General features: G+C 35.0%; 1 protein-coding gene across 11 annotated transcripts in view; it reads right to left on the bottom strand.

Moving 5' to 3' along the window:
• LOC100865386 (protein couch potato) overlaps nt 1–27980 on the bottom strand; it is a 146390-nt gene that overhangs the window by 73698 nt on the left and 44712 nt on the right. For 10 of the 11 annotated variants that reach the window (XM_086910236.1, XM_086910228.1, XM_086910232.1 and 7 more), the window contains one exon: nt 5033–5110. The exons of the other annotated variant lie outside the window; for it this stretch is intronic. In XM_086910236.1, coding sequence (XP_086766362.1) covers nt 5033–5110 — 78 coding nt within the window. The remainder of the gene's footprint in view (nt 1–5032; nt 5111–27980) is intronic. 11 annotated transcript variants of the gene reach the window in all.

Below are 27980 nucleotides of genomic sequence, written 5' to 3'. Positions count from 1 at the left end.
GATATAAAAAATAAGCGACCACTTTATCCTACTTTTCTCGCGTGATTTTATGCCTGACAATATAATCTTAAAATATATTATTCATAGTTGTCGTGTAACATAGAACATTTTGGACAATTTTTCTAAAATAGAGAAACTAAATTTTTGATTTTTAGGCATTAGAACCATTAATTACTGTTTCTGTTCAACCAACCATTATATCACCGTGCCAAATAAATGTCGCTCTCCTTCCTTTTAATTTCCATTATTTCCACGCCGGTGAATTAATTAATTCAAAAAGTTCAAACACGCTACAGATTTAATTAGTTAATTTAATCAAACATATATGCCGTGCGATTCGATCAAATGTCGCGCTTTTCCTTTTCTTTTCCCGCCCTTTCTCTTATCTGTTGGCGCGATCATACTCCGATGAGGCAGAAAGTTGAACGATTTTCCGTCCACGTTTAATTCAGACAGATATATAATTAGCTTTTATTGATATTCAGACAAATAATCGCGTATATGTCTTTTGTCTACGTTCAAGATTTCGACACGTCTCAATTACAAGTCGGATATTAATTTCGATCGAGGCGTTTTATTTGATTTTTCGTTCGTGTTTTTTTCTTTAATTTTCCAAAAACATTTTCGGCGGATCAAATTGATTGAACATCTTCTCCAATAATCGATTCGAATATTCGTAACGTTCAAATTAATTCGTTCCATTCGATCATCAAAACGATGTGCAATCGTTGTACTTTTTCCCCAATCTGTTAAACATCTTTCGATTATTAACCCCTTAAATTAAACACCAATCTTTCTATTGTATTTCTCTAAAATACAAAAGAACAAATCTTGAAGAAGAAGAAGAAGAAGAAGAAGGAAAAGAAACACGAAAAAATGTCGCGAGAAAAGACTAATTGCATCTTGACCTCTTCGCTTAACCGAGTTGACTCAAGGAAAAAAAAGAAAAGGTAAAACACATCGACGAGTAAGGTTTTCTTTTGAAAATTTACTTGAAAAACGGCACACGAATGAGCACGCAAAGAGGAATAGGAACCTCGCAGGAGATTAGCCAAAACGAGACAAATAATTATAAATAAACGACGTTTCATTCATCGAGCGAAATATTTGTGGTGGAATGAAATTTCTGGACGATCGATTGGATGGGGGCAAAGGTGAGGCGAAAGGTGGAGATCGAAGTGGATGCATCGGTGTCGAGGACGGGGTGAGGTTCCGTCTGTGGGGAGCGTGTGTGTGTCAGCAGGCAGACAGGCAGGGGATATCCCGGTGGACGTGACAATTTTAACGATAAAACGGGGAGAGAGGGATTGTTCTGAGTTGACTGTCGAGGTTTCAAATATGGAGGAAGCGCGAGAACTGCTCCGCGATCCTGCGATTGTGTCGAGTTTTGAAAAGGGGGGAGGATATTATGCGAAGAAGATTTTCGTTTTTTTTTTCGTATCGACGAAGCTTTCCTTCCTCCTCCTTTTTTTCTTTTTTTTTTAATAACAAATGGAATATGGAAGAAGAAAAGTGGGCTTCTTTTAATTTTTCTTACGAATACGAATCCTTCGTTCGTGTGCTTTGAATTTAGAACGGTGTGTAGTGCATTATGGAAGATTTGCAGAAAATGCGATCCTTTCGATCTATGTGAACTTTTCGTTAACGAAGTATCATGCGAGGGTTAATTTTCGAAATTATTCTTCGTCCATGCTTTGAATTTTGGATTTCTCATCTCTGATTTTATTATGCAAGATTTGGAGAAAATGCGATTCTTTCGATTTATGTGAATTTTTATCGATGAAATATTGTACGAGGGTTAATTTTCGAAATTATTCTTCGTCCATGCTTTGAATTTTGGATTTCTCATTTGATTTTATTAAAATTTGGAGAAAATGCAATTCTTTCGATTTATTGATGAATTTTTATCGATGAAATATTGTACGAGGGTTAATTTTCGAAATTATTCTTCGTCCATGCTTTGAATTTTGGATTTCTCATTTGATTTTATTAAAATTTGGAGAAAATGCAATTCTTTCGATTTATTGATGAATTTTTATCGATGAAATATTGTACGAGGGTTAATTTTCGAAATTATTCTTCGTCCATGCTTTGAATTTTGGATTTCTCATTTGATTTTATTAAAATTTGGAGAAAATGCAATTCTTTCGATTTATTGATGAATTTTTATCGATGAAATATTGTACGAGGGTTAATTTTCGAAATTATTCTTCGTCCATGCTTTGAATTTTGGATTTCTCATTTGATTTTATTAAAATTTGGAGAAAATGCAATTCTTTCGATTTATGTGAATTTTTATCGATGAAATATTGTACGAGGGTTAATTTTCGAAATTATTCTTCGTCCATGCTTTGAATTTTGGATTTCTCATCTGATTTTATTAAAATTTGGAGAAAATGCAATTCTTTCGATTTATTGATGAATTTTTATCGATGAAATATTGTAAGAGAGTTAATTTTCGAAATTATTCTTCGTCCATGCTTTGAATTTTGGATTTCTCATCTGATTTTATTAAAATTTGGAGAAAATGCGATTCTTTCGATTTATTGATGAATTTTTATTGATGAAATATTGTACGAGGGTTAATTTTCGAAGTTATTCTTCGCTCGTGCTTTGAATTTTGGATTTCTCGCCAGTTTAGAACGCTTTGATTTTATTACGGAAGGTTTAGAGAAGATTGGTATCGATCATTAATGAAGTAAGTTGTACGAGGATTAATTTTGAAAATTAGTCCTCTTGCTCGAGTTTTCAATTTTGCATTTCTTCTCAATGTTCTCAAAGTGTTTTTAAAATAATTTTATTATTATTAGAATTTAAGAGAGATTAGAAAATGTATTTTTTCCGATCCATTTCGATGGATTTTCATTAAAAAAATTATTACAATTTTTGAAATTATTCTTTATCCGTGATTCTATCATGGAGTTAAAAAAGATTTCAAGAAGATCGATATCGTGTTATTTTAATATAAAATTATATCATAAATTTTCAAACGATCCGTGCTTCAAATTTCATATGCTTTTTATTCTATTATAAAATCAAGATAAACCTTATTAATAAAACTTTATGTCTCCAGCATATCACCACTATTAATAATCTTCGATCTATCGATCGATCTGCTTATTAAAATTCCAATTCTAATATAAATTTTTAAGTCTCATCGTTGATTTACTCTTACCTATCTATAACGATCAACGAGCCTATACGATTGTACACATTTATACGTGCAATTTTATCGATCAACAGACAAATTGCCCTCGATTAAAAATCAATTTGTATCGCATTAATTAATTTCATCCCAACGATAACGATGATGCAACCTTTTTCTCTCGTAATAATTAATCTCCTCCCACAACAAGGAAATTTAATAAAATTCACAAATCGTTTCTATACCGTTCCAATAATTAATCTTTCAATTAAGTTTTAAACAATGTATTAATGCATAGAAGGGAAATTCGAAACGGAATTAATCGCACGATGAATAAATAAAAGTAAATTGCGCGGATAGTTGGAATCCAGTATCAAGCTATGTTTAGCCAATATTTATCAGCGTAACGGAGGGAGACGCGATTCGATTAAAATGTTGTTTCCATTTGTCATGCCGGCCTTTAATTCGGCGTCCAATTCTACGATATCTCCCTCTCCAATGGATTAGGCCTGATTTGTATTAACGATGATACAGTTTTCACCAAGTATATAATACTCGATTCTCCTAGGAGAGGCTTGGAACAGAATGTTTTCATTCGATTCGATTCGAACCATTGAGATTTGAGAGAGATTAAATAACGTTATTCTATCGAGTGATAAATAATTGGAATCGAAAATAATGGAAATCGAATGGAAAAATCGATAGATAAATCGTTTCCAAGTTAATAATTATTATTCGTTGTAACGGCCAACACTCGAACTCGAAGGAAAGATATTATTTGACGGAAATTAAATAAAATTAAAATAAAAAATCCAATAAAGTTGAGTAAACGAATGATTTAGAAATAACGAATGAATTAATAGTGAGTAAGTATAACGAGTAAAAAATGTCTGTCTAAATCTACTTATTCGCTGTCAACCCATAATACTGCTCGTTCTTTTTTCACTTTATCAACGATTTATACCACTTGTACCTGCCTAGTAGTATAAACCAACCGCTCGGTAAAAAAGGATAAGCGGTCGATGATTTCGTAGAATTAAGAAAATCGAGATTAATCAGGAAAAATTGTGGAAAATCGCGGAGATTCGATAAAAAGAAAAGTTCGTTAACATTAATCTTCGAAAATTTGTATTTTTAATCTGTGAATGAGAAGAATAATTAATAAAAAGAAGCGTTATTATTATCTTGAGTTTATTATTGGTAATAATCTCGATCGATACGTGGGAAAATTTCGAGGATGACGAAATCACGTGATGGAATAATCCGTTTCCCTGAAAACTCACGATTCGTATCCCCTTGTTCGAACCCTTATCTGGTCTCTTTCGACGATTCGTACGGATTCACCTCGCATTCACTTCGATCTCTTGTTTCCCGCGTAAAATGGATTCGAAAAAAAAAAAAAAAAAGAAAAAAAGTAACGAGGAAATTTAATCGGCAACAATCTGATTCAATTTGCGAGGTTATGAAATTTAATAATCCAAAATTACAGTGTTGGTTTAAAATTATCGATTATTTTTGAGAAATGGATGATACGATACGAATTTTCGGATTATTCAAGTTCTATTCGATTTCTTAACAAATTTGTCCATCGAATCCAATTTTCGTTCAAATCTTATCAAATACGTAAGGCAACTTTCAGTGTTAAAATTTTCGTAGAAAAATTAAAAAAGATATTCTCTGTGTTTTTTTTTTCTACAACTTTAATTCCCACTCGAACAAACGCAAACATCGCATCGTAGGAAGCAACCTTCTGTGTGAAAAATTTAAAAAATTAATTAAACAAGTTTCGTTCGATGTGAAAAATCTGTAAGAAAAATTAAAAATCTCGTTTTTCCTTTCATCCCTCCCGTTAAGAAAGGAGAGAAGAAGAGGAAGAGAGGGACTCACCTCGTACGCTCTGAACAGCAGATAGAGCTCCCTCGGCTTGGCGTCCATCGGCAAGCCGCTCACGAACAAGGTGCGCACCTGGAACAAGAGAAAGAAGGGGAACGATAATCGAGTTAATCAAGCCGATCATCCGGAGAGAGAGAGAGAGAGGAGGAGGAGGAGAAGGGGTTTCGAGGTTTTGCGGGAAGAAGAACTCGCTCCGCTCTCTTGTTTGATTAATTGCCGAATTTAATAGGAGATTCTCTTCGATTTCTCTTCTCTTACGCGGATTACTAATTCTCGTGTTCGATAATAGTTGGTTTGATCGATGGAGCGATCTTGGAATTCCGAATCTTCTACGCATTTTATTTCGTTTCATTCGCCTTTCTCTAGACTTGAAATTAAAGTATCTAGATAATAAATTAATTCGTCATTAATTTTCAATAAAGAAGAATTATATAATTTCGAATATTTTTTATATATTGCTCGAATAAAATACGGATTCATAATTGATATAAATAATTTATAAAAGTTCAGCTTCGAATCGATCATTGGCAGATTGATCGAACGATTCAAACGAGTTTCATTTTACTTTCTATTCGCGTTTTTCTAGATTTAAAATAAAAGTAAATTAAATTAAACAGAAATTATATTTTCGAATATTTTTTATAATTTCTCGAATTCATAATTAATACAAATAATTTACAAAATTTTCTGCATCGAATCGATCATTGGCAGATTGATCGAACGATTCAAACGAGTTTCATTTTACTTTCTATTCGCGTTTTTCTAGATTTAAAATAAAAGTAAATTAAATTAAACAGAAATTATATTTTCGAATATTTTTTATAATTTCTCGAATTCATAATTAATACACAAATAATTCACAAAAGTTCAGCTTCGAATCGATCATTGGCAGATTGATCGAACGATTTAAACGAATTTCATTTTACTTTCTATTCGCGTTTTTCTAGATTTAAAATAAAAGTAAATTAAATTAAACAGAAATTATATTTTCGAATATTTTTTATAATTTCTCGAATTCATAATTAATACACAAATAATTCACAAAAGTTCAGCTTCGAATCGATCATTGGCAGATTGATCGAACGATTTAAACGAGTATCATTTTACTTTATAGTCGTGCTTATTTAGATTTAAAATAAATGATATTAAACCAATCGTCGCCCTTAATTTTCAATAAAAAGAAATTATAATTTCGAATATTTTTTACACATTGCTCATAATTGACAGAAATAATTTGGAAAAAGTTGAAAACACGATCATTGGATCCGCGCATGGATAAATCTAATCCGGGTATATTAATTATGCAGGTTTTATCGGCCGTAATCGGTTGTGGATTATACAGGTTAAATTAAGCTCGTGTGATTAGTAGCGCGCGCGCGATGAAGCTTTAAGCGAGTGCGAGGAAGGTGATAGATGGGATGGCCGCCACCGAAACCGAGTTTATTTTCGGCCGGAGTGACGGACATTTTCGTACTTGCCCGTGTTTTTCTCCCTTTCCCGTGCGTATTTCGGGATGCTTCGAGTGGCTTCGATCGATTATATTTTCCAACGAATCGAACGAGACGATTTTTAAATTACCGCCTCGACTCGAATCTTTACAAACGTTCTCTTCCAAATCTTTACAATGTTTCCACGTCAACGAAGAATAGTCGATTCTTGGACGGACCATGCTGCACGTTTCAAGTTGAGATGGACAGAATATAATTTGGAATTTGTCAAATTCGATCGAATAAGTATATTGTATTAAATGATGCAACAAGAATCTACAATGTGACGCATTGCAATCTGCCCGACGGAGGAAAATATTGATTCTAATAACACGCGACTAACATCTAGTAATAACCATGTAAACGAGGCGAGCAGGGTGAAAAACGAGATTCACGATATCCGGAGAGCAGACAATCTATTTATGCGTCCGGAGGAAACTGTTACGGTCAATTATTCATGCTTGGATTTACAATGAAAATTGTTGTTTCCAGTATTTCGAGTATTCTCTTCTATGATTTTTCGGAAAAAAAAAAAAAAAAAAAAAAAGAAAATTATCGTTCAACCTTTTCTTTCAAGACAATCAACACAGGAAAAATAATTTTTCCTTTCTTAACAATTATTTATATACATAGATCGATACGATTCGTAATATTCGTGGGATATTCGATGTACAATTTCGAAAGAAATAAGAATGGTGATTGGGGGAAGAAAGAGACTGGAGGATTAATTCGTTTTATCGTTCAATTCTCTTTATGGAAAGTTGGCGTGATCGGTGTGAATATTCATGGAACGATACAAACGTGGAAACGTTGCTCGTATTTTCCCTTCGAATTCTATTCTTGACCCAGTTTCAACCCCGAGAAACGCATTGTGAAACCGGCGTACGGAAGTAAGCAAAATGGAGACAGTAAATTACATAGTGATTTGGCGGCACGCCAGTTGGGAAAACCTGTCCCGCGCTCATACTTCCGACACCCTTTTCTTTCGCTGTCGCGAAAAGGGGATTCGCTATTCCGTTCGTTTGATTTACGACCGTTCTTTCGTCCTATCGTTTCGATTATCCGACGCGTGTGTGAATTATTTAGCTGGATGGAAAAAAGAAACGATGATATATATTAAGATATTATAAATTAAAGGAGAGAAGATCGGTAAAAATAAATAAAGATATCGTTTCTTGTAAAATTTACCGTGTTATTTTTGAATTGAAATCGAATATAATCGCGGAAGAAGATATCTGTTCTTCGGAGGAGAAAATATTATTACGAATATTTCTTTCCCCTCGAATCGGGATCAACTTGTTTTTTTTTTTTTCTCTCTACAACACGATTCTCTCCGATATATTCTTTCAGAAACGCTCGAATTACGAATAAAATATCTCGTATGTTTCTTCCTGCAATACGATTACTCATCAAAAATACGTGGCCAACTCTTTTTCAAGCTATCTCACCGAGCGTATTATTTTTATATCTCAAATACTGCGAACATAATCTAAAATTGGTTAATCATTAACTTACGAAAGTAAGTTTATTCGTAACTTCGATCATTAAATTTTCCCCCTTATTGCCCACGTAAACGTATCAGCCACCTTTTTTTTTTTTCAAATTAATCAAATATAAACTACTTTACCGATCGTACTTCTCCTCGAATTGAAATCAAATACTGAAAGCCTAACCTAACTTAATCCCAATCTATTTTATATCTCCTCGTTGAAAAAGTTTAACCAGTTAAAAATAAAGTTACTTCAAACAATTATTTATTAAAATACTCAAATAATATTTAGTATTATTTCCAATTATTATTATTATTATTATTATTCATCGAAGGATAAATCATCGAAGCAACTTGGACTATCAAATTCGTCCAACGTAAACTTCCTTACCGATCCTCTCGAATTGAAATCAAACGAATAAAACGAAACCTAACCTAACCTCTATTTTACATCTGCCCACGATCAAAGTTAAGCCGGTGAAGAAATTAAAATTAAATTAAAAATCTCGAAAAAATAAATAAATAATTACTTTTCACGCAACCTCCTCGATCTCGTTTAGCGTCGCACAATTATTTCCAATCATTATTATCATTCATCGAACCACTTTTTTCAAATTGGTCCAACATAAACTACCTTACCGATCGTACCTTTCTCCTCGAGTCGAAATCAAACGAGTAAAACCTAACCTAACTAACTTATTTTACATAACTCACGCGTTAAAAAGAAATAAATTAAAAATCTCGTAATAAATCATCGAGGCAACTATACATATAAAACGATGCAAACGTAATGCAGAGAAGGAATAATTCTCGATGTGTTTCGAGAGGAAGTCGCCTCGGAGATACAACAACAGGGTGTCCCGTGAGAACGACAGCCGGATCGATCTCGCCGTATCGATCCACATCTTCTCACGTATTGTCTCCTCGTGGAGGAGAGAAGCGATTTCCCAGAGGAACGAGGGGTGGAGCGTGGCGGAAACAATGGTGCGAACAGGTGGATAAGGGAAACACGTAGGCGAACAATGCGACCAGCCGCTTTCACTGCTCTCTTAATGCATACCGTTGCGGCTCGCTACCTCGCCAATCTACGAAACGAAACGATTGTTGCAGCGACAGATTCGATTAATCGGTTTGAGTATATATATATATATATATATATATATCTCGTCTCGCGATTTCTTCATTCATGAAAGTGAAACGTTTATGGAAGTGGATACGTTTAATTCTTCTCGATTTATATCGGCAATAACGCAATGGAGATTGCACGAGGAGCTATTCATCGCGATAGATAAGGAATAGATTGTTGTGCGAAGCGAAATTTTAAACTAATTAATTTTTCTGACTTTTGTCAATGCAAATTGTTCATTAATTAATTAATTTGAGAAAAGTATTAAATTGTATTTGCTGTATACGGCGCTTGGTTAGTATGCTTCTTCTAGATGCTCGAGATGTTGGATAAGGAGATGATGGAAAATTTCTTTGTTATTATCTGTTCACGTAACACACGGATTGAGATAATTTCCATTCAATCCACGTATAACATATAATAATTCACATTTCGTAACCGGAATTTAATTCGCTCGAGAAGATTATGGTTGATCGTGGATCATTATTGCTTCCAATCCAACGGGGATCCATTTAAACCCGTTCTGAGAAATTTCGAGAAAATAAACGAGAAATATCCTAAACGAGAAGTACAGCGTGGAAAACACATAATTATTCTGTTGTATTTCTCGCGCGAATCGTCTCGAATTTAAAAAAACTTGTATATTCGAATTGAAATCGAATGATTCATTAAAATTGGATCGTGATAAATTTTCTGCAGCTTTATTATACGATTCCTCTAAGAAACTCTCGATAAAACTCTCTCGGTATTTTCCAAACATTTTTCAATCGCGTTGAATTTGAAAATTCACACGAGAATTGCACACGACGATCTTTTCCACTCGTATTCGTCGTTATTAAAAATTTTAATCAACAAACGATCGATCCAATTCCTCTCCTCTTATCTCAAACGTACGCTTTCCCTCGAAAAGCGAAAGAGGAGAAGGAAGGAAAAAGAAGGGAAGAGAAAGAAGGAGATGGAGAGATTTAAAAGGGAGAGGAGGAAACGTTGTTGGACGTGGCGGAAGAAGGACGCTTAAACTCCCTCCGCTCGTGTAACGCGATCGCGTTGACATTCACGGCCGCGATTTAACCGAGCACCTGATGCTTCGCAGCACATCCCTCGAAACGCATTTCCGGAAACGCGTCCGATTTCGAGCGAGGGAAGGAAAGAAATGGAAGGGAAAACGCGGATTCGTTGGAGGAAGATTTTGTGGGGCTGGTGGAGAGGTTTGGTTTTTCGAGGTTGGAACTTGGAAGTGAACTTTGTGGAAGATCGAAAGATGAGAAAGGTCAGGATTGTGTGAAGAAGTGAATCGATTTAGAATTGATCGAATTGAAGGGGATGGAACGCGAAGGGATGATCGTAATTTGAGGAATTATGGGAGTGATATGAGAATGAAATGAATCAAATGAGAATTGAAGAAACGTGAAGAAATGATTATTGAATCGAAAGTTTTGGATTTTGAGATCAAATTGAAGGAGTGTAAGGTGAAGAGGAGTAGTTATGAATTGAAAGTATTGGATTTTGAGATCAAATTGAAGGAGATGCAACGTGAAGAGGAGTAGTTACGAATTGAAAGTATTGGATTTTGAGATCAAATTGAAGGAGATGCAACGTGAAGAAATAGTTATAAATTGAATTTTGTATTGGATTTTGAGATCAAATTGAAGAAAGGATTATGAATTGGAGGTGTTTGATTTTGAGATCGAATTGAAGGAGTAAATGTGCTTCGAGGAATTGAAATTAAGGAAATATTACCTAAAAGATTAATTATGAATTGAAAAGAAGAAAAATAGAAATTGAAGAAGAAGAAGAAGAAGAAAAATTTAATCATCAACTACGTTTTCTATTTGAACAATCGAATTTCGTTTAGAATTGTGATCATTGAGATCAAGCGAATTGAAAATTTATTAAAACGCTTTGAAACTGAATGTTAATATGAAAGAACGGATTGAAAGTATCCTCAGAAGAATCTTTATGATTACTCGACACGATGAAACAGTTAAATCAGGAAATGAAAATTTATTTCGACTTAATCGAAATGTAATCGATCATAGAAAAATAATTATTCCGAATTATCGATCGACTTTCCATCGATTTTTCTTTCGATCGAGATCAATTTCCATTAGACATCCGGATCTGAATTTATACCAAGTGAAAACGAGTGAAAGTTGCGAGCCCGTTGAAAATTGGCCGCGTTTCACGGCATCCTGGCTAAAAAACCAGTTCATTTGTACCCGTTCGAGTTAACCAAATCCACCGATAAATGGACGATGCTACGCAAAAAAAAAAAAAAAAACACACACACACACACACATCTGTTTATCAATTGCCATACACTTATTGTTACCCTCGATTCGTTCAAAGATCTAAACGAAAAAAAAACTTATTGTTTCTTTTTTTTTCCTTTTTTTTTCTCTCTGAAAATTATCTTCTATCTTATCCACGAAAACTAATTACAAACTTACATTGGCTTGGATTCAATAACAATCCCCGAACGAACGTTAACCTTACTTAGAGAAAGTTGAATCGGTGTCTTATTTACTTAATCTTTACTTAATAATATACAATTTCACTGAAACATTATCCCAAACAATGAAACTACCCATTGCAATTCGTTCTCCTCTGAGAGAGAGAGAGAGAGAACGTATATAAAAATCGCACAAACGGTTAAAAATATTCGAGGATAATCCAGGATTTTATTTGGCGAGGCGAGCAGCGCGAAAAAAAAAGGGATTTCCCCTATTTTTGTTCGCATCGCGTATCCTTCGTTAATCCTTTCTCGGTATTAATTACCGGCCGGCTCGTCGGGGGAGCGACGATTCGTCGACCATTACTTCCGCCCTCGTTTTTTCTCTTCTTTCTTCTTCTTCTTTTTTGCGAAACATTATAATAAAAAAAAAACTCTCTCGTTCCCCGGAAACGAAGAAGAACCGACCTCTCTCTTTATATAAATGACAAAGCCTTTTGTCGTCAAGATCGCATCCTTAATTAATCGAATTAATCATGGATCGTTCGTGAATCCTTCGATTGAATCCTTTTCAAAGCGAGGTAAAACGAGTGGAAAATAAAATTTCTCGAAATCAATTTCGCTTGTTGTCTCTTGTGGAGAGGCAGAATTATTTTTTATTTTTTTTTTTTTAAATGTTTACCGTAAAAGAAAGGGAAGAACGAACGAACCGAACGAATCCATTCCATTCGCTCGATATTTGAATTTCTGAAAAAAAGAATATCTTGAAAAGTCGATGCAGTATAACATTCTGCGACAAGAAATATTGGACGCATTCCTTCAACTCGAAAAACAATTGCAATTGAGACAAATTTTAGAACAAACATTTTACAATCAACAATTTCGAATAATCACCGAACTCGAATCCAAGAAGAATCGATTCGAAGAAACAAAAGAAGGAAGAAAAGTTGAAAACGACGGAGCAACTTTTCCCTTTTCGATATAATCGCGGATCTTTTATCCGCCCTCTGGACGGACGACGAGGAAAGGAAAAATTGGCGGAGATAAGACGGTCGCCTTACTTCGACTAATAAACTGGCCAAGTTGGCGAGCGTGGCGCACGTGTATCGTGTAATGGCGTTGCTCAACTTGTAATGATCCGGCTGCATCAAATTGCCGCGACGCCAATTAATGAAGTTAAGAAAACGCCAACGGCGTATGGACGACACGGCGGCGAGAAGGGAGATAATTATCTCCGCGCGCGTGTCCCCTCCTCCTCTCCTTTCACATCTTGGTAATTAATTTCCTCGTGTTTTCGTTCTTGTCGCGTTCGAAATTTTCCAATTCTTTCGAACAAAGTCGGAAAGATAATTTACTTTAACGCTAAACCTGCCACGGCAAATGACCGTTTTTGAAATTTCCTTTACAATTTCTTGTATACAAAGTGTACTGTGTCGCCATATGACTTTTTCTATAATCTAGATACAACCCAATATTCACAACTTTCTGTTTACTTTACGAATCCAATTAGCTCTAAAATCTCTTTCTAAGATTAAGATACAAATGTTTTTTTGCGGCGGTGGTTTTATGGTAGGAATAGGTATACACGAAATGTCGGTAGGGAATAAAGGATATATTTTACGTAACGAGCATGAAAAGTTTCGAGTTGAGCAATGAAAAATGAGGAGCGAAGAAAATTAAAAGTCGAATGAAGAAGAGGGAAATTTTCGCTTTATCGGCTTTTTCCTCCTCCAACGTTTAATTGGAATTTATGTTTCGCGGGTGATAACCAATAACCAGGGACAAACACAAGGAGGAGATAATGACGTTCTTTTTGAATCGGTATTACAATAGTTGGTGGATGTCCCTCAGCTTGGGAAGGAAATGCAATTTGCGCTGAACAATCGATCACGCCTCGATTGGATCCAGCCTCGAGAACGGCTATTTCGTTTCGATAGCGTTATTTCGAATCGAGACGCGTATCCCACGCTTGGATCGTGTAATCCCCGATTTTATTTATTTATTCACTATTCTCTCGAGGAAAAAGAACAACCGAAATTCCCTTCTTCCTCGCGATCAGCTTTGAAAATTCATATTCGATGAATAGTAAAAGAAGAAGAAGAGGAGGAAGAATACGGAATTTTTTCCCTCGCATGTCGAAAGAATATTTAAAACGAAAAGAAAAATTGGGGGCGATTTGTATGAAAGATTAATTCCTATCAAATGAAGCGAGTGTCGTCGAACGATTGAATTCGATATCCCATCTTGCTCGATGGAAATAATCGAAAATGGATGGAAAGTTGTGTTTCGATCACGAGGGATTGGATTAGAAAAAAAGAAAGAAGAAAAGTGGAAGAAAGACGATGGAATAACATTGGAAAGAAAAGGTGGAGGCGTAGTTTTCGGTGAATAATAACGGATCACGCACGATCGACTCCGCTCCCAGTTCCTGCGATCACATGATACCCGACGATGTATCCTCCATTGTGCCGCGTTTCCGGTTCCAGCGCCACCCAGATTACCACCACCAGCGCGATTAAACCCTCCTCTTCTTTCTAATATTTCCCTTTCGAACATGAAAAATTGATCGTTTAAAAGATTAATTTACTATTCGTTTCAAACGAAGCGAGTGTCATCGATATTCCATCTTGCTCGAACGATTTCCATCGTTCACAATCTTTAAAACAACGTATCGTTCGATCCAATAACTCGTGCAAATACACCGGGCCAAATTAATGAATTTGAAAGCATTCGTGAGTCTTTAACTTCATACGTAAAATAAAATAAAAAGGAAAGGAAGAATCTTAGGGAGAGGAATTTGGCGGGCTACCTTTAACAAAGTTGGCCCGACCTCTTTGTGTATTGGTTTCCCAGAGACGAACTCGCTCATTCCACGATGAATCCAAAAGGAGGGATTAGATAAAATCGCGTTCCGTTCGACGAAGTTGGAAAATTGTACACGTTGCAAGCGTACTTTCTTTCTTTTTTTTTTTTCTTCTAAAAACGAAGAGAACAAATTAATATTCGTATTCGTATTGGAAAAATAATTTCTCGAAGCCGGGGAATCTCGATCGCTCGAGTGCCTTTGAATATTGCCTCTAGCGGAGGAATTGATGTTTCAACGATTTTGTTCGAAGCAATTTCCACGTTGTTATCCCGTATACTCCTCTAGAATCGCTCACGTATCTGCGATTATTGTAATTCTAAGAATTGCTTGAATAATTTCTCCGCGCATATCTTTCATCTGTCTAAAATTTCGAAACACTTTGAATATTATTATCGCCTCTAGGACGAATCCTTAATGGAAAATCGAAGAGTTGCTTGTTTCAGCTTGATGGGAAAATTTTGTTGGAAAATAATTCCTACCTTCTTAATATTACAACACTCTTTTCCTTTGAATCGTAGCTTTGATCATTAATCGTAAGATTTTCTAGCGAAGAATTGAAAACAATTTTAATCAATCGAATCATTCGCTTGACCATCGCTCGACCAAACAGAAGAATCGACAACAGTTCCTTCGATTACAAGGCCCGTGGAATCGAAGAATCGTTGCCAGCACCCCTAGCGGACGAACGAAGAACTACTACTACTTCACAAACAGTGGTGGCAACGACAAATCGAGAAGGAACAAAGGAGAACGAATAAAATGCGCAATAACGATATTTGGATCGCGTCAACTTTTTCCTCCTCTCCCATCCCACCCTTCCCTTCCTCTTTTTTCTTTTCCCAAACTCCCGCTTTTCCGCCGGAAGTTATAGGAGTCGTTAGCGTTTCTTCCACCCGTCTTCCACGCCATGCACCGAACGCGCTTCCTTTCACGCGCATTATCTCGCTCGGTAAGTTCCCCCGACGATAAGTATCCATGCCACTCGTTATCCAACCAACGTTCTCGAATAATTTTCCAACGAACGAGTTATATTTTTTTTTTTTTTTTCTTTCTCGAAACGCGCCACTTTCCAACACCTTTTTTTCTTCCTCTCATTTATTATTCCTTCTTCTTCGTTCTCATCTCTTCGCTCGTCTTCTTTTCTTTCTTTCTTTATTTCTCCAACCGTGCACCGCTGTTCGAGCATATTTCTCTCTCTCTCTTCGGAACAGAGTTTTAAAGAATGAGTGGATGATGGCACGCATCAAAAAGTTAAGCATTTCTTTTTTTTTTTACAGTTTAATTCCGTTAAACCGCATAGCGCGAGAATTTTTTTTATGTTTACGATCCTTGTTTCCTTTCCCTCTCCGAATATCGTTACGTGAAATCTCGAGAAAAATTCAGACGAGTTTGAAGCACGTGTGCTCGTTTTTCTCTGGCAAAAGGAAAAAACGATATATTTTTCGTTGCACGATCGAAAAAAAATTAAGGAGAGATTAGTTCATTTTGCCCAGCTCGATCAATAAAACTTGACTCACGAAGAATCAAACTGTGATAAACACGAATTAAGTTCTTTTTTTTTTTTTTTTTTTCCTCCATTAAAGTCGAGAAATTAAGGAACCTTCGACGATACCTTTGATATTTTTGGGACACCCTCCATCCACGTGTATTTTTCTTAATTTCGCGGATTTTGAAAGTTTGTTCAGCCACGAAAGATTGCAAATTGATTGGAATAAGAATATAATCCGGTATAATTCCAGTTGCTTGTTTTCGAAACTAGATAAAATAATGATATATATCGGATTTCGTTCGATCGAGGGATTATTTCACGGGTTTAAAATTGACCCCGTTGTTGATCCTCGTTGTTAGAAGAGTGACACGTCCCGAAAAATTGATAAATCGAGCGGTGAAAACCCGATCTGAATATATGCGAATATCGATCGCAAGGATTTTTTTACTTTTATTTTATTTTATTTTTTTTAAGGAAATTCCTCCAATTAAAACGTAATCAAACACGACGGTGTATATAATTAAACAGAGTTGTAGAGTTTTTAACTAATTATTACGCAGAGAACATAAAAAGTTTCCAACGCCAAATATTAATCGACTTCTTTCACAACGATTATCTTTGCTTAACTTTAATCGATAAATAAAATCTGATGATCGAAAGGGCAAATCAGATTCAGAGGAAGAAGTTGATACTTGATATCTACTTGTTGCTTTTATAAATTGATAATTTCTTTGTTCGAAACGTAATAATTGGAAATATAATAAATATTATTTAAATATTTTAACAAGAAATTACTTGAAATACCTTTATTCGAAATTTTTAACTAGTTAAACTTTCTCAACGATCAATCGTGATCGCGTGGGTCGTGAAAATTTAATAGTTGAAGTTATAAAGTTAATTATTACAAATAATTGCGATGCCAAACGGTCGAGATTAACACGAAATCAACTATTAACATCTATTAGAATAAATGTTATTCCAAGAATCTTAACAAATTAAAGTAGTAATTTTATTCTTAATTAATTTAAATGGGTTAATGTCCAATTGTGATCGTGGGTGATGTGAAAACAGACCAAGTTAGGCTAAAATTTACTAGATGAAGTTACGAACAAATAATTTATCGTTCAAAACACAATAATAATAATAATAATTGGAGCAAACAACCAAGGTTACACGAAATCAAGTATATAATACGAATAAATATTATTCGAAGTAAGTTATCTTTATCTAGTTACTTTTTCAACGTAGTTAATGCCCAACTCTGATCACGTGGTTGATGTGAAATAGCCCGAATTAGGTTAGAACAGTTTTTTTCAGTATTCAGTATTTAACAGAGCGTAATTAATTGTTTCTTTCCATTAATCTAATTGAAAAAACCTACGAGCCTAAATCTTAACTCAACTTAAGCAAGTCTTACTCGAAGTAACTTCATCCAGTTATCTTTTTGGATCAATGCCCAGCTCTGATCGCGAAACAATTTCATACGCGGTTAAGAAGAATAGACAGGCGGGGAAAAAATATCGGAGTGGTTTAAGATAGAGTGCAAAGATGCTCGACTCGATAACCGGGAGGATCATTAGCAGTTATCCTAGGGAAACGTTTGGCACTCGTCCAACAAACACACACGCTCGTTATTGCTGGAGGGGGGAGGACGTGTTTCCAATGGCAGCAACAATACGGTATAGGATAACAGCGATCTCGAGTTTACGAGTCTTTGACAAGTATCTATAGAAGATAATTTGACATTATTCTCAAGTTAAAATGCGAACGTCAAGTCTCGAATCAAGTTCGAAATGCGGGACTCGTTCGAAATGGAGAAACGGGTGAATAGGTGTGGTTTCGTGCCGTGAAGGAACAACTTGGAAAATTAGAAAATTTTCCTTATTTACTTTGTGCTTACTTTATCGTTGCTCTGTCGACGATCTGCAATTCGACTTTTCACTAAATAGATTCGATACTTGCTTCTAAAAACGAGAATCGATAAAGCTATCGATCCAAGAATTAAGCGTAACATGATGTATTTAACGATCTCCTCGAACACCTCCTCCATTCATCGTTAATTCAAACATCGAATCGAGATTTATAATATATATATAAGCTAGAAGTTTTGATTGGAAAGTAGAGAACTAACTAAGAAAGTAGAGAGAGAGGTTTGGGAATACAGAGGGAATGCAGAAAGTTTTTAAAAATAGGAGGTATCGGGTATCGAAATCTCGAGGGTGCGCATCTCGAGTCGATTCACTTTGGAGAACCTTGACCCCTTGGCCCAGAGAATGGTAGAATGGAATAGAACTTGGAATTCGGGTCAGCCTATCAGAATCGTGTCGTACTTGGAGACCCAACCAGTTATCGAACAATTCGAAAATAGTGATTTCAGAGAGAGTTTTAGCCTTCCCGATTTCTTCCAACTGTTAGATATTATTCCTCCTCGGGCCAGGAATCGTGATCTCGGTGGATTAAATTGAATCGAATCTGATGAAATTTATGGAGGAACGTGCTCGATCACTTTGGGATCTAACGATCTTTCGATGGCCTCGAACGAGGACCCGATCGATATCCTCGTCGATTCGATTTATTTCGATGTTTACGAACTCGATGATTAAAATCGAGGTGATCCACTCAATGATCTGAAGATGCAGTTAATGATTCCATTCGATTCCAATTATACGACTGAATGATCGAATCGTAACAATTTTGAAACGTTTTCGAGATATTATAAATAGGAACGAATATTTTATAGAGACAAGTTTCGACGAGAAGAAAATTTCATTTTTCGATGATTTATCTCGAAAGATGCAGTTAACTGTTTGATTCGATTCCAATTGTACGACTGAATGATCGAATTGTGAAACAATTTTGAAACGTTTTCGAGATATTATAAATAGGAACGAATATTTTTACATTTATATGGACAAGTTTCGACGAGGTATTCGACGAGGAGGAGAAAATTTCGTGACGAAACGCGTAAAAAAAAAAAAAAACGTAAGATTGAGGAAAAAAATAAGTTCAATGGAGAAGGAGATCTCGTGGAAAGGAGGGAAAGTTTTCGAAACAGTTGTCGTAAAATGTGTATTCTGCTGCCTCGAAATAACCACGAACGTCGGGGGAGGAAAGTTTTCAAACACTCGTGGAGACTCGATGGAAGAAATTAATAAAACTCGGCAAGCTTTGAAAACATATTTCTCTCTCCATAGAAATATTGCCTTTCCATTGGTTGAGAACACTTTTCTTCTCTCTCTCTCTCTCTCTCTCTCTCTCTCTCTCTCTCTCTCTCTCTCTCTCTCTCTCTTTTTCGTCATGTTTCTTCGATCGACGACGAGAAGTTGTAAAATCTTCCAAACAAATTCGAAGTACAAACGATTCTCATATTCGCGAGACGTGGTGACAAATTTAAATCGAACGAATGAAGACGCGCGTCTAGCTTCGAATATTTTTACAAAGAAGCAAAGAAATTTTGTAACTCGTATTATTTTTAATCGAAATTGGAACTCTCGATATTTTTATCTCTTTGGAATTTTATTACGTTTATTATTAACGTTTTTCACGAATATCGATCTCTGAATTCAAGCCGAGAAGCTTATTTTTATCTTACTCTGCTGATTACGCGTGCTAAAATTTAAAAAATTATAAGTGCAATAATTTCAATTAACTTTAGGTTAAATCTTTTTAATGTCGAGTTATTGTAATATCTACGAAACGAATTGTTGTTGTTGCAACAAGATAAATCAGGCCGCGTGTATTTCTTCTCGCCGAGATGAGAGGAAAACTCGAAGAATTTTAACGACGAGCAACGACAATAAACGAAGAATTTCGAATTACAAAGATAAACATCCCTGTGTGCGTGTGTTTCGAGCAATTTTTAACTTGCCATTCGAAATTATCATCGAGTGGATAAAAACAACGTACCAAATTAGAAATAACAAATTCGTTTAAAACAGGAATAAAATATACAGTTAATAAAGTTAATTTTAAATTTTAAAAAAATTGCTATTTTATTTTACTACACGTTTTTCAAACGTTCCAATATATTTCGCGACGAATAATGAAGAACAATTTCGCTTAATCTTAACCATTGTTTTCAATCAATAGTATCAAGTCGGTTGAACAAATTTTATAAAGTATCCTATCCTCATTTCGTCCACGATTACCATATAAATATTTTCGTCACTTTTTCCATCTTCATCTAATCTCTGAATCGCAATAAATAAGTCATCGGCCGTCACTCGTAAAAAATTAGAGGAAGAAATTGTTTAAAAAGAATTAATTGGAGGATAAACGAAAAGAAACGATTGTAATCCATGGCGCATAACGAACGAAGCAAGTGTTCACACCATTCTGGATTCATCGAGGATGAGTCAAGGTTTCTTGGGTTTTTAATTCGAGAACGGGTGGAAAGAAGGGAGGTGATCTAGGCATCGAATCCGTTTGTGTTACAAACGGTTTCCTATTCGCTCACTGTAATAGAGAACGCAACGATGTTGTGTTTATCTGATTTGACGAAGGTTTATCTGATTTCACGAAGCCAACGAGCATGGACGACGCGTCATGTCATACGCGTTTAATCGTGTCTCTTATACTCTATATACGTATGTTCATGTATGTACGTGTACGTGTAGGAACGTGAAACAGAGGATTCGTTTATTTCTCAATTACGATGATGATGCGAATTAATTCGAAATCTCGAATCCTCGAATCTTTTCGCCATTGTCCATTGCAATCTAGATGGGAGAATAATTAAAATTTTACAAAAACGTTGTTGTTTCTCCAGTTTTCAAGGAATTCCAGAAATACTTTTCAATTACGATGATGATGGAAATTAATTCGAATCCTCGAATCTTTTCGCCATTGTTGATTGCAATCGAAAATCTAGATGGGAGAATAATTAAAATTTTACAAAAACGTTGTTGTTTCTCCAGTTTTCAAGGAATTCCAGAAATACTTTTCAATTACGATGATGATGGAAATTAATTCAAATCCTCGAATCTTTTCGCCATTGTTGATTGCAATCGAAAATCTAGATGGGAGAATAATTAAAATTTTACAAAAACGTTGTTGTTTCTCCAGTTTTCAAGGAATTCCAGAAATACTTTTCAATTACGATGATGATGGAAATGAATTCGAATCCTGGAATCTTTTCGCCATTGTTCATTGTGCAATCGAAAATCTAGATGGAGAATAATTAAAATTTTACAAAAACGTTGTTGTTTCTCCAGTTTTCAAGGAATTCCAGAAATACTTTTCAATTACGATGATGATGGAAATTAATTCAAATCCTCGAATCTTTTCGCCATTGTTGATTGCAATCGAAAATCTAGATGGAGAATAATTAAAATTTTACAAAAACGTTGTTGTTTCTCCAGTTTTCAAGGAATTCCAGAAATACTTTTCAATTACGATGATGATGGAAATTAATTCGAATCCTCGAATCTTTTCGCCATTGTTGATTGCAATCGAAAATCTAGATGGGAGAATAATTAAAATTTTACAAAAACGTTGTTGTTTCTCCAGTTTTCAAGGAATTCCAGAAATACTTTTCAATTACGATGATGATGGAAATTAATTCAAATCCTCGAATCTTTTCGCCATTGTTGATTGTGCAATCGAAAATCTAGATGAATAGAATAATTAAAATTTTACAACGTGAAAACATTGTTTCTCGAATTCCTAAAAAATTCCAGAAATTTGAAAAAGAAACAAGAATTATAAGCTCGTTTGACCGACTCGTGTCAACTTGTTTGAAACCGTCTTAACAGTTTGCTCAAACTTGTTCGAATAACCTCGACAGACTTGATTCCTGAAAAATAGTTGAGCAAATAACAAAAATGATTAAAACTTGAAAAAACTCCCCCCCCCCCCAATTAATTTTTACACACCGCCAAACAAATAAACCTCGACTCTACGAATATTCGCGCATCCCTCAACTCGTTCAGAGTCAAATTAATCGTCGACGTTTCGTTGTTGAAATGTTATCGCCGTTTAACTCGATCCTTCTTCGTTTCGAGAAAGAAAAAGAGAAACGAAAGGGAAGGAAAGAGTTGAGGTGAACGAGTGGCGGTTTCGTCCGTGACATGGTTCGCGGAGATGGTCAAATTGGAGGGCGTTTGAGAGGGTGGTTGAACGTAATGAGAGATTTTGAAGTTTGTGGGCGCAGGTGTGGGCGAGCGAACGGGTGTTTGAGAGCAGGGGGATGAAGTGTCGTGTAGAGGCGTGGGATTGACGTCTAAGGAGGGTTAAACCTGCAACGCGTGTTTAATGCAATACCTCTATCGATCGACCAGAGAGAGAGCGAAATATATTATCGCGACGATCGTGAATAAGAATGCGAATAAGATTATGCTTGGCGATAATTGTAACGTAAATGTTGCGAATAAATACATATACGTTGTTGCTGCGAATCGTGATAATTATCGAGGTAAGTGAATACGAACGAAGTTCGAGATATTTGAAATTTTAATACGATGATGATAATTTTGTAATTATTTTTTTTTTTTTGTATTTAAAATTGAGATTAAAGTTCGCAACAGTTTGAAATGCTATTAATGTGTTATCGAGTGGATTTGAGATAAAAAAAAAAAATGTGAATTATTTATATTTATACATGTAGCAACGAATGCGATGAAATTTGAATGTAAAAAAGAAAATAAAGAAAAGAAAAAGAAAAGGATTTGAGATAAAAACGAAATGTGAATTATTTAGATTTATATATATAGCAACGAATGCGATGAAATTTGAATGTTCGAAGGTTCGTAAGGTAAAAAAGAAAAGGTATATAGGGACGAATGTAGTAAAAATTTGAAGGTTCGAAGGTTGTAAAGAAGAAAAAGAAATGTGAATTATATATATAGCAACGGATGCGATGAAATTTGAATGTTCGAAGGTAAAAAAGAAAAGATATAGGGACGAATGTAGTTAGAAATTTGAAGCGACAAATATTTTCTCGATACGAGAATACAGATTCTCGTCTATTGAGATGTGAAAGTATTTACATCTCACAGATGGAAAATGTACAATAAATCATCGCATATTCTTGTAATAATAAATGTTGACCGGTGTTTGGAATAAATTATTTCATAACAATCACGTCGTTATGCAAATGGTATGCAAATGTTAAATTCAATTTAAACTTTTGAAGCTTAAATACAAATTTGAATAAAATTCTATTTAAATTAAAAGAAAAAAAAAAAAAAAAAAAGAAAATTTTAATCGAATCTGCAAAACAAGGAACGTGTATTTTTCATTATTTTCTATGTAAAATTGATAAACTGATAGATTATCCTAACGATCTACGCGAGTAACTTCCACGATTCCAAATATCTTCGACTTATTTCCATCTTATTAATCTGTATCTCATAATTTTAAAAATACAAAAAAGAAAAAAAAAAGAAAGAAAAGAAAGGAAAAAGCTATAAGTAACTACGTACAGTTGTACACTGTGACTAATTAAGACTTGGCTGTATACACAGAAAGTAAGAAGAGTTCTTAACCCCTTAATGCTCGTACTCGTGGTAGACTCGTCATTAGCGGCTCGTATATTCTATAGTCGTCAAAATCTTCCTTCTGATAATACCTCGTAATTCACGAATTACGTACGATCGAATTCCTCCCTTGCGACGATAAGAAACGATTCAAAAAAAAAAAAAAAAGATCCGTCTAATTTGTCAAACTCCCTCAAACGTTCGTTCTAAATCTGCAAACACACACAAATTGCAATACGATCGAGAACGAACGAAAAATAAAATAAATAAATGATTGGATTGGTGAATCGGACAACGACGACGATGACGATTATCCGCACAAATAACCGAGGCGAATAGGTATAAATAATGGCGAGAGGAGTTTACGAGGTGGGTGGTGGATTATTAATAGCAATAAATAGGAGGTCGGCGTTAAATTCATGCCGATTCCCTTAAAATCGTTTGCCGCGTAATGGTGATTTATTCCCGCTCCTTTAACTATGTTGTAACAGGATTTCGATGTACGAGGCGCGGATTTGAAAACGCGGATGCGTGTTATCGCCCGTTCAAGCAAATTTAGAACACTTGGCGTTTCTTGGCTTTGCTTCTCAACGCGTCCCTTCTCGTACGAGTTTGATCGATGAATTGTATTTATTACGTATGCATCGAGAATTAAAATTTTATCGACGAAATCGAATCGATGGAAACTTAAATTCAACTGTTCTCAACCTTATTTTCATCCCGCTTTCGTAACCTACCGACATTTCACCATATTCCTACCATGAGCGGTGAAAAAAACATTTGTATCGTAATGTAGAGAGAGATTTTAGCTAATTGGATATTAAACAAAATATTTTTCTGCTGTGCACAATAACGCGTGATCGGTTATATCTTCACCGAATTTTGTGCTATTGCAAACTCACGTGGCAAGATATACAAGAAATTCTCAAGGAAATTTCAAAAACGATCGTTTGACCGCGCGTGGCAGGTTTAGCGTTAACCTAACCTAAACTGAATCTCGAACCAAAGAAAATTCTATTACACGACGATCTCTCTGAATTGAAGAAAGATCAAGGTTTATATTCATCTTATAAAACGAAATATTATTTTCTGCGAAACGATTGTAAAATATTAGGAAACTTTTGGACGAGATCGCGCGACAAAACACACGCAGAGAACACGTTCGAACCTGTCCCGGGCGGAAATAATGGCGCGCCAAGACGCGACGACGATGGTTCGGTTAAACGCTCGATGGAATTTGTTCGACTGATTTGACGAAACGAGGAATGGTCGTTGAAGATCGAGGCTGCAATGGAGCTTTGTCTCTCTTCTATCGCTAACGCGTTAGACACGTGTCTTTGCGTGGATTTATTCGGGTGAATAATCGGAAGGGAATTTTGTTCGGTTTCGAGAATTTCTTGATTAATCGAATTTTAATTTTACGAAAATATTCTTTAACGATACTCGCGCTCGTTTAAGAAAATTCTCCATCTTCGGAACCGTACCATCTGGTTTCGTATCGTTTCCAAACATTCCTTATATTACCAATTAGGAAACAGGAATGTAATAAAATATTCCACGCTCGTTCTTATCGTAATTACAACGAAAGTGTATAGTATATATCCTCGATAGAAGCTTATATTTGCATATTTGTTCACGGAACTGCGGAATATAAAAATATGTATCCTTTCAACATTTATATATCAAGAATAACTCGTGCAACTAACTTTGTACACAATTCACTCGCAGTGTATCCGTTCGATTCTTACGATTTCTTCAAATTCTTTTCTTCTTCTCTACAATCAAAAATTCTTCCAATTTAAACGTGACCTCGTTCACGAACGAATATTTCACGAGATTCCATCCTTGCTTTTTCTCCACTTTTCCCAAAATCTTGTGCGAATCCTTAACATTCAGATATAATATTTCAGACTAACAATAAGAAAATGGATTTTACGAGTAATTTCGTCGAAAATTTAATCCCCCCTCTCTCTCTCTCTCTCTTTTCTTCTCTCGTTCGAAGCATTTTTTTTAATTAACACGAGCCGTGATCGATAGAAGAAGATAAGAGAGAGATTACAAGTTGGGTATAAAGGGGAATAAATTGTCGTACAAATTGTTCGAGGATTAATTATGCGACGTAACGACACTGTGACACGACAACCGCGGGCTTGAATTTAGGCTGATCCAAGCATGCTTCCTATGCGGATAAGCAGTTGCATATATAAACGAAGAGTATTTACGAATATCTTGGAATAATCGAAGATAATTCGGAAGAATTAATTAAAGAAGCAGTCGGTTCTCCAATGATCGCAATTTGGAAATTTAACGGGATAATTTCTATTAATTTTAATCTCGGAGCGTAATATTAACCGATTTCGAAGAATCTGAACGACTATTGAGAATCGATTGAGTGGAGGATAATGAACGTTCCAATGAATTTGAGGTGTAATTTGGAAAGTTAAATTGGATTAAGGATTAACAATTAACACTTTATAGTTTCTAATGGCGGGTAATTACACGGAATAGAAATATATCTAAAATATATCAATCCTGTTATATGTTAATGATATGCAAATCTTCCTCTTTCACAATTTAATTATCATGTTAATTATCTTAACAATCCAAAGTTGAGGGAAGGAAATTTTTGAAAAAAAGATAAAATATTCTAAATACTTTCTCTCCCTCCCTCGAGAAGAAGAAGAAGAAGAAGAAGAAAGAAAGAGAAATATTTATACGCGCGAAAGCGGAAAAATTTATTTTTCGAGAGAAAAAAAAAAAATAGAATTTTAAAATACTCGTTTGTTTGACTTGTTGTTCGACTTGTTCACTTTTATTTTATTAAATAAAGAAAAATGTAATTTTAAAATGACTGATTTCATTCGTTAATTCTTCTTTGTTTTAATCGAATACACACCATCGACGTTTTATTCTTTTTAAGAAATATTTTTCCCACAGTCGATAAATTTCAACGCACGTTATATATATATTTCAGAATGAGACGGATTAATTGTTCGAAGCGATCGAACTTGAAATCGATGCTTCAAAATCTGGTTCGAGCAAATCTAATTCTACAGTTTGCGCTCTCCTTTAATCCAGGTGCAACAAGGTCCAACGTGTTGGAAACAAGTCCGGTGTGCTCATCGAAGCCGAGCTCCGGTATTTTATTCTGTCTCGGCTCACAGGAAGCACGCCTCTTGCTCTCTGGCTTCGACCGGCCCTTTTTCCTTCCTTCTCTTCGTGCCGCCGCGCGATTAATTTAGAGATTCTCTCTCTCTCTCTCTCTGACGTAACCGCGATATTACGTCAGGATGTGTATAAATAAATCGGTCGTTTGTTCCAATGAAAAATGAAAATGTCGATCGGATATCGATTTGTAAACAAAGTGGATAGCGGCCGCTCGAATTAGTTTCTTACGAAACGTTTCATCCGCCAAATGTCGTCGATGGATAATAAGTTGGATGATATTTTTTATGAATCGAATATTTTTTTTTTTTTCGAAAGATTTTTCGAAATTACGTGTAAGATTGTTCGCAATGAGAGAATTTTTTAAAATAAATATCGTGATGGTTTAATTTTGATTGAAACGTAAGAGAATGGTTTTTATTTTACAGCGAATCGAAGATATTTAAAATGAAGGAAAGATTTTTTTCGAGTAATTTTTATTGGGAAGATCGTTATTCAGGAATCGTTCGACTCGAGGGGGATAGCGAATAGGATAGAGAAGCGGCGAAGAAAAATTTATTATGTCACGTTTTACGAACGTCCAATTTCTCTCATCCGAATGACTCATGGAAAAGCGAAAATAGGTGTATAGGTGTGCTTATAATTCGTAAGATGATCCAAATGGAATGAAACGCGGGCAATTTTCACGTGCAAATTTTTCCTACTCAGAGAAACGATTTCTACGTGTTTTCTTAGGAAATAGAAGTATGTAATAACGTGTTGCTTTAAAATCGAAATTTCTGTAATATTAGGGAGGACAGCAATGAAAAAGAAAGAAATTAGGATATTAGAAAAAGGAAATAAATAAGATCCCAAGAATTGTATCAAAATTGTATATACTAAAAAAAATATATATATATATATATACGTTATTATTAATAAAGATTTTAAATCACTCGTAAGAGTGAAAGAAGAATAAGAAATGAAATATGAAAATATCAAACAAATTGCAACAATATTGGAATCAATTTTAGATTGATAGATTTTAGGATAAGTAAAGAATTTTAAATATTTTTCATTAAGAAAAACTGTCTGATGACAGAAAGAAAATCACCAAATAAGAAACTTTATCGAGCTGGATCGCTTTATTGACGACGAATGTTGAATTTTTTTTTTTTTTTTTTTTTGGAACGAATATCGAACAATTCCTTTATAAAAAAAAAAAAAAAGAAAAAATGACAAATATTCGACGAATGCAAAACAAGTTTCCACTCCGATACAAAAATAATTACAATTGCCTCGAATTGCCTCAAAAAGATTCTCCAATCCAATAAAGATATTTCAACGAACGAATTCTCGGGAAACAGAAGATTAGATTTAATAAAAACAATAATTGCACAACTCTCAAAGATCT

Source organism: Apis florea, unplaced genomic scaffold (genome assembly GCF_048593485.1).
Source record: "Apis florea isolate Af1SG1 unplaced genomic scaffold, ASM4859348v1 contig_3170_pilon, whole genome shotgun sequence".
Classification (NCBI taxonomy): domain Eukaryota; kingdom Metazoa; phylum Arthropoda; class Insecta; order Hymenoptera; family Apidae; genus Apis; species Apis florea.
This window is presented reverse-complemented; position numbering and strand designations above follow the sequence as displayed.